The following is a 7,275-nucleotide window of genomic DNA, read 5'->3' as shown; positions in this document are numbered from 1 at the left end:
TCTCTCTCTCTCTCTCTCTCTCTCTCTCTCTCTCTCTCTCTCTCTCTCTCTCTCTCTCTCTCTCTCTCTCCCCTCTCTCTCTCTCACACACACACAGCACAAGCCCCTTGGTATATGAAAACTAACAAGTAAGACAGTTTCAGTGTGGTTGTAATATGCAATTCCCTGATGACGGATCTCTTATTTAAATATATAAGGCTACTTGTGTTTCTATTGAGAAAAATCTTTTTCTTTCATTCACTCATTGATTGACTGGCCACTTGGGTGGTTGATTGTGCAGTTCTTTACATACCCTAGGTATCACACACCCACAACCACACCCACACCCACACCCACACCCACCCTGAAGTTAGTACCCTTCTGGTCATGCAGAAGCATCTCCTTGGTTAATTCTTGACATACTTTCTGGGTCACTAGGGCCCTGTTCAGAAAAGGGTTTGCCTGCACTTATAACTTGACACGTGCTTGGAATATTGAGTTTTCAGACAGGTCTTGTATAGCCCGGAGGCTCTTAAGCTACAGTGATCCTTCTGCCTCCACCTCCTCCGTGCTGGGATTATAGGTGTGTGCCACCATGCCTGGCTATGTATAAAGTGCACAGTCAGATGAAGGCTCCTGAGACATGGGGAAAGCAGTGGGCTTATGCTCTTCCACCAAGTCCAGACAGTTAGTGTGTGATCCGACAGTGTGACTCACAAGCCCACTATCATAACAACTGCCACCAATCCACCAGCAATTAGTCAGCTTCCTACACTTTCAACCTTCGGCCTCCTCTACAGAGAATTCAGGTGTGTCTGCATACTTTCAAATCAAAGGAACTAAACCCTTTGAGCACATTTAGCCAACCATTTGTTTTCTCATTTTCCAGTCAACACCACCAAGATGTATTCTGTTTGGGGCTTTTTTGTTGTTGTTCATCTTTTGCTTTTTTGTTTTGTTTTGTGATAAGGTCCTATATAATTCAAACTGATCTCAAACTTTCTATGAGGCCAAGAATGGCCTAACTTCTAACCCTCCTGCCTCAGCTGGGATTATTTGCCCTATCTTATACACTGCTGGGGATTGAAGCCTAGGCTTTGAGCATAATAATAACAGAACTACATCCTTAGCTCTCTACGATGTATTTTTGAAGTGATTACTCAACTAATAAAAATTTACTTTTGTTACTTTGAACAATAAACTAAAATGATCAGTATATGGATAACCTGCTCAACACGCTGAGGCAGGAGATTGCTTGAGGATAGGAGTTTGACAGCATTCCTGACATCAGAGGGCCACCACTATCTTCTTGAATAAGTTTTTTGTTGTCATTGTTTTAAACTTAAAAATAAACGACTTGCCTGGCACAATGGCACACAACTGCAAGCCCAAACGAAGGCTCAGAGAGGTGGCATGAGAGACCGGCTAGCCCTGTTACTCCATAAGCTCTGTATATACACAGAGCAGCTCACACATGGAAAGGCAGTGGGAAACTGCCACAATGGCACCACTTTTCCTGACACTGTCATTGGCTAGCTTTCCTGGAAGTGATTTAAACTATCTCCTATCATATCTACTTTGTGAATGAAACTTGGAGAGCCTTAAAACCTAAAGGGGTCCTAGGGAAAAGGCTGAGTGGTTAAGGTTCTTATGTGCATGAAAGAATACCAGAGTCACATTCCAAGCTCGCACCTAAATACTGGGTGGATCCGGAGACCCACCTATAATTTTAGCCTCTTAAGTTGGAGACAGAATTCCCCAGAAGAAGCTGGATAGTAAGAACAGTCTTAAAGGTGATCTCTGAATTTGATTGAGAGACCCTGCCTCAAAGAATAAAGCAAAGAAAAATTGAGGAAGATGCCCAAATCAACTTTGGGCCTCCACATATACAGGTGTGTGCATACACCATGTACACACACATGAAAATAAAAAAAAAAAAAAACAGTTAAAAAATAGTTAGGGCTGTAGCTAAGATTGTCAGAGTGTTTGTCTAGTGTACAAGGTCTAGGGTCCTGCTCTAATATCACACAAAGTGGGAATAGTGGATCGTGCCTATAACCCAGCACTGGGGAGGTAGGAACAGGATCAGAACTCTGAGGTCATCCTTAGCTGCACATCACGTAGCCTAAGGTACATAAGACTCTGTCTTGCGGGTGGGCAGGCAGAGGCAGGTATTCCCAGCGTCCTAGTTTACAGAGGTATGTCCTGTCCACTCTGAGTTTACTAACTGGACAGCATCCCACAGAAACAGCTCTCAGATATCCTCAGGGGGTGAGAGCAGTCTTTAACAATCTTCTCAACAGCCAGGCGATGGTGGTGTGCACCTTTAATCCCAGCATTCAGGAGGCAGAGGCTGGTGGATCTGTGTAAAGCCTGGTCTACAGAGAATTCCAGGACAGTCAGGGTTACACAGAGAAATCCTGTTTTGGGAAAAAAAAAAAAAAAAAAAAAAAGGCCCATAAACTTCTATATTGGGCCAGAAAATGGCTCAGCAGGTAAAGGTGGTTGCCATAAAAGCCTGACAACTTGAATTCAATTACTGAAACCTATGTCAAGACGAAAGGAAAGATCCAACATCACGAAATTATCGTTCAGATTCCATGTATATGCCCCGGCATGCATGTACACACAAGTATTTCCAAATAATAAATTTAAATTTTTTTCATCTTCTGAATATTCATTCCTAACAACAAAGGATTATAAATGTACCCAGTGTGAGTTTATTTATAGTCACACACATGTGCCATAGCACTAAAACATTAACTTCAGAATAAAACACACACGCATGCACACACTCACAAATTCAGAGAACTCTAAAGATGGTGACAAAATCCAGACCCATCCCTTAGGCACCACCTCCTGCTCTACAAGAGAGAAAAAAAATGAGGAACTGGATTTGGGATAGAAAAAAAGACTGTGCCCATGACCACAGAACTTTGCCACACATACACACACACACACACACACACACACACACACACACACACACATACACACACTGCTCTAGAACTCATTCCTGCTAGTTCCCTGCTCAAGAATGTCACCTTCATGACCAAGAAATATGGCAACGCACGGGCAGGACTCAGCTCGAAGGGCTCTCGTGGGCCAAGTTTAAAATCAATGGTGCGTGTCCAACCAGTCTTCAGAGGATTAATGAGATGAGGTCCTCTTATAAATCTCCTGGGAGGCAGAGAAATCAATGTGTCCAGAGTTATATATTCTCCCCTTCCTTGGCAGCACTGCGCCTGCCCTGTCTCTCCCTGCCATGTCAAATTACAGTGTAATTACATTTTTAACACGCCGGCTCCAAACCCTTCCAAACACCCCATGAGAAATGTGTAGGGAGGCTTTTTTCAAGCTATGCCTCTTCTAGGCGCAGCATTAACTAAGAACTAACTGTAAGAGCATACTAAGCAGACTAAATACACTACAATAAAACGCTGGAGCCTAAAACTAATAACTAAGCGGGCGTTTTTCCCAGCAGTTTCTTTTAATTACTACCCCACTCCAGGGACTAACAGGAGGGGTCCAGCAGGACCACTCGGAAGCCCATACCTGAATGCTTATTTGGCCACGGCAGGAAGCCAGGTCTTGAATACAAATGCCACAGGCAAGAAAAGGAAAAAGAGAGGCCGGTGAGGAGGGGCAGTGGAGGAAGAGGGAGAGACAGAAACTGTGAATGAATATGAACATGAATGGGACAGAATGAATTAAACCACATAACCCTGGCCCAGGAAAGGCTCCAAGATGAAAATCTGCAGAATGGTTTCTATTGAGTGAGTCCTGCTTTCACATCCTTCTGCAGTCAAGAGATCCTTAAGTAAAACCATCCCAGTTAGGGCCTGCTGTAATTGAAACAGCATCTGTCTGGCTCACAGAGTCTAAAGCAGTTATTACCCAGCATGGATGAGACCTTTTATTTTATCTTATTTCTTTGACACAGAGTCTCACTATGTAGCCCTGGCTAGCCTGCAACTCTCTATGTAGACCAAACGGTCTTTGAACTCACAGAGATCTGCCTCTGCTTTTCAAATTCAGAGATTAAAAGTGTGTGCCATGACGTCTGGCCAAAAGGAGTCCATTTAATTCTCTAACTGAGCAAAAAGAATTGGTGATCTTCATCTATACCATTAATTCAGTGCTTGCAAAAAAAAAAAAAAAAACCCGAAAATTCTCCATCCCTGAAATGGGTAAATCCAGTTGCATGGAGTCTTGGTATCAGCAACTTTGCTCTATATTGTAGGCATCTGCACTGCATGGGTCCCGTAGTTTCCTTTTGAGGACTAGTGGAGCAACTAATTCCGTGGAAGAGCAGCAAACTCAGCACCAAACTGCATAGTCAACTAACAGCCCACGACCAGAAACACCTCCAGTGTTAGGTTTTACAGTGTCCTCCAGTATCTCCACCTGTGCAGGCCACATGCCTTCTAATTGTGGTCCGTTAACTCCTGGGGCCCTGGAGATTTCCTTGCTTGTTCACAAAGAATTTCATAATAATGGTAAAAACAACTCCTTTCTGCCGGATCGCCATTTGCACAGGTGTTACAATGGCAACAGCTGAAAAGGCAAGGCAGCCATTCTCGGCAGCCACTCACCCCTGTCACATTCACCACCAGGCTCTGCAGCCACTCACCCCCACTGTCGCACTCACCCCCACTGCCACACTCCCCCAGTCACACTCAGCCCCACTGTCACACTCACTCCCACTGTCACACTCACCCTCATTGCCACACTGACTGGTCTTAAGTGTCAGTTCTGGTTTGAAATGCTTGATGAAGAAACAGAAGCTGCTCATCTTGGGATAGCTAGGCACCTGCATCAATCCCTTTCAATATTCAGTGTTGGAAATCGGGAAGCATATTCAAAATTCTTCTCCAGTCTCCCAAAGACAAAATTGTCTTGGCATAAAGTATGAGTTAACGGTAGCTGTCAGCAAAAATAGTTCCCTTTCATTGAATGTCAAAAACATTTAAAAAAAAAAATTTAAAAAGACCATTGTTACTCAGATCGGGGAGGAGGTGACAGTCTCTAAATTTAATAGGTGACAGTCACTTCAAAGCACTCATGTGCCACAGCTCAATGTGTGCGGTGGCCAGAGGACATCTCTGGGGTTGGCCCTTGACTACCACCTCTTTTAAGCCAGGGTATGGCTTAAGCTTGCCACAATCTACAATCACTCAGGAAGAGAGCCTCTATGAGAAACGCCTAAATCAGGCTGGCCGGTGGGTGTGCCTGTCATGGTCATGTGTGAAAAACTGTATGTGTGTGTGGGGGGGGGGGGCTTTCAAATTACTTACAACATGATTTTATTATCGACACCGCCAGACAGATATTGACAAACTGATTTTCACCAGTAATGTGTGTGTATAGATAGATAGATAGATAGATAGATAGATAGATAGATAGATAGATAGATATGGGAGTAAGTCCCCGAGCATAAAGAAGTTGTAGCAAAAAGTCATTTACTAGAATGAAGTATAAACTTTCACCACAGAAATACTATTAGAAAGTAGTAATTTGGTATAACAGCATTATATTTTATCTATAGTTGGTCAATGGACTTTTAAGGTTTATTTTTAATTATGTGCATATATGTGTAGTTTCCCTCTGAGGCCAGAGACATCAGCAGACCCCACTGGAGCTGTGGTTACAGGCAGCGATGGGCTGCCCAAAATGGCTGCTGGGAACTGAATCCGGGTCTAACTGACGACCCATCTCTCCAGCCCCTCAAATGAGCTTTTATAAGCTGCATCCACAGTAAATATCAGGGCATTTTCCAAATGTGGACTTTAATGTTGGGTACACAGAAGCCGCTCCACAAACCATCTGTGGTGATGAGCAAGGCTCCTTCGAGTTTGCTCAGTCCCTGTATAAAAGGGTTCTCAGAAGGTTACCTTTGTCCCTACGTGACGACAAAGAGTGACAGTCCTGAGAACTGGGCAGAGACAAAAAAAGGGGACAAAGATGGGGCTTACCTATGCTCAAGGTGACTGAAGTCTTGCAAATTCAATTCCCTGGTGTCTTGTGTCAGATAAATTGTATCCACATCCTGTTAAAGCAAATCCCAGTTAAAAAATGAATCCCCGTACATAAACAGAGAAGCCACACAACCTCAAAGAACTGCATATGGACACAGGCAGATTTTTGAGTAATCTGCAGAGAGAGATGATAAGCAAAATGAACAAAAGGAGTGGAGAGAGAGAGGGAGGATGGGGGAAGATGATGCTAATATACTGTATGTTGGGTTATGTGCGCATGCAGATGTACAGGCTTACTTACCCACTGCACTTCTTCCCTGTAGGAAAATCCCAGCCAGTCGCACACACAGGCATACATCTGTGAAAACCCACCTGAAGCATGAAGTAGAGATGTTGATATTGACAGGTTTGCAGTAAAACAATTGTCACATCACAAGTTTACAGCTTCAGTCTGGCAGCTGTTGGCAATCGGGTTATCTTTCCCATCTAGAGAAGCAGCAAGGATTCTCCCTAGCTCGGCAGTGCATACACAGCAGGCTGCAGCCAGGCTTAAATATAGGACTTCAGTCCACCAATCTAAAGTCTGTGCATGCTAATTACACCTTGAACTAATTGTACTCTACAGTAGCAGACCAGGAATAGACTCAGCTTCCTGGCAGGGGGACGGGCATCCAACCCCTTATGTTTTAGTTTAAAATGCATGCTCACCACAGGGGCCTGGCTCAGCCAAGGTCTGGCTGTCCCACAGGGCCTGGAGACTGGCCAGGCGCTCAGATGGCTCCATGGAGACTTTCTTCAGGATTCTCCTGAAAGGTTAACCCCAACAACACATTTCAAAGCTCATGGTTTTGGAACAGTATATAGACTTTTACATTTTACTAAGTTTTTTTTGTTTGTTTGTTTTAAATAAAGATGGGTGTTACCTAAATTCTGGTCAAAATAATTCCATTACGTAGGCACTAGGAAAATGGCAATGTACAGGAACATATTAATAACTCTGATTGGCTCTCTCTTGCAGATACGGATATTAAAATTATTTTCCATGTTTTTTTAATGAAAAATTTTTATTACAATACTTAGACAACAGTGCTCTAGGGCTAGGAGTAATGGGTGTGGCTTAGCTGGTAGAGGGTTTGCCTAGCCTGCAAAATGTTCTGGGTTCCATACACAGTGCCACATTAGCCAGAAGTAACTGTACACACCTGTAATACCAAACATGAGAAGTGGAGTGAGGAGGATGTCAAAGTTATCTGTAGCTACATACTGAATTTGAGGACAGCATGGAACACGTGAAACAAAAAAAATAAGAACTGCTGTA

The 7,275-nt window shown here is 43.5% G+C and overlaps 1 protein-coding gene across 3 annotated transcripts in view; it reads right to left on the bottom strand.

The window, feature by feature from the left end:
- The window catches only part of Carmil1 (capping protein regulator and myosin 1 linker 1), a 262,924-nt gene that overhangs the window by 119,165 nt on the left and 136,484 nt on the right, over positions 1–7,275 (bottom strand). For 2 of the 3 annotated variants that reach the window (XM_050142253.1, XM_050142252.1), the window contains 3 exons: positions 6,666–6,763; positions 6,259–6,329; positions 5,955–6,028 (listed from right to left, as the gene is read on the bottom strand). The exons of the other annotated variant lie outside the window; for it this stretch is intronic. In XM_050142253.1, the coding sequence (XP_049998210.1) occupies positions 5,955–6,028; positions 6,259–6,329; positions 6,666–6,763 (243 nt within the window). The remainder of the gene's footprint in view (positions 1–5,954; positions 6,029–6,258; positions 6,330–6,665; positions 6,764–7,275) is intronic. 3 annotated transcript variants of the gene reach the window in all.

The sequence above is a fragment of the Alexandromys fortis genome, unplaced genomic scaffold (assembly GCF_014885135.2).
Source record: "Alexandromys fortis isolate MF-2015 unplaced genomic scaffold, M_Fortis_MF-2015_v1.1 scaffold_5, whole genome shotgun sequence".
Taxonomy (NCBI): domain Eukaryota; kingdom Metazoa; phylum Chordata; class Mammalia; order Rodentia; family Cricetidae; genus Alexandromys; species Alexandromys fortis.
This window is presented reverse-complemented; position numbering and strand designations above follow the sequence as displayed.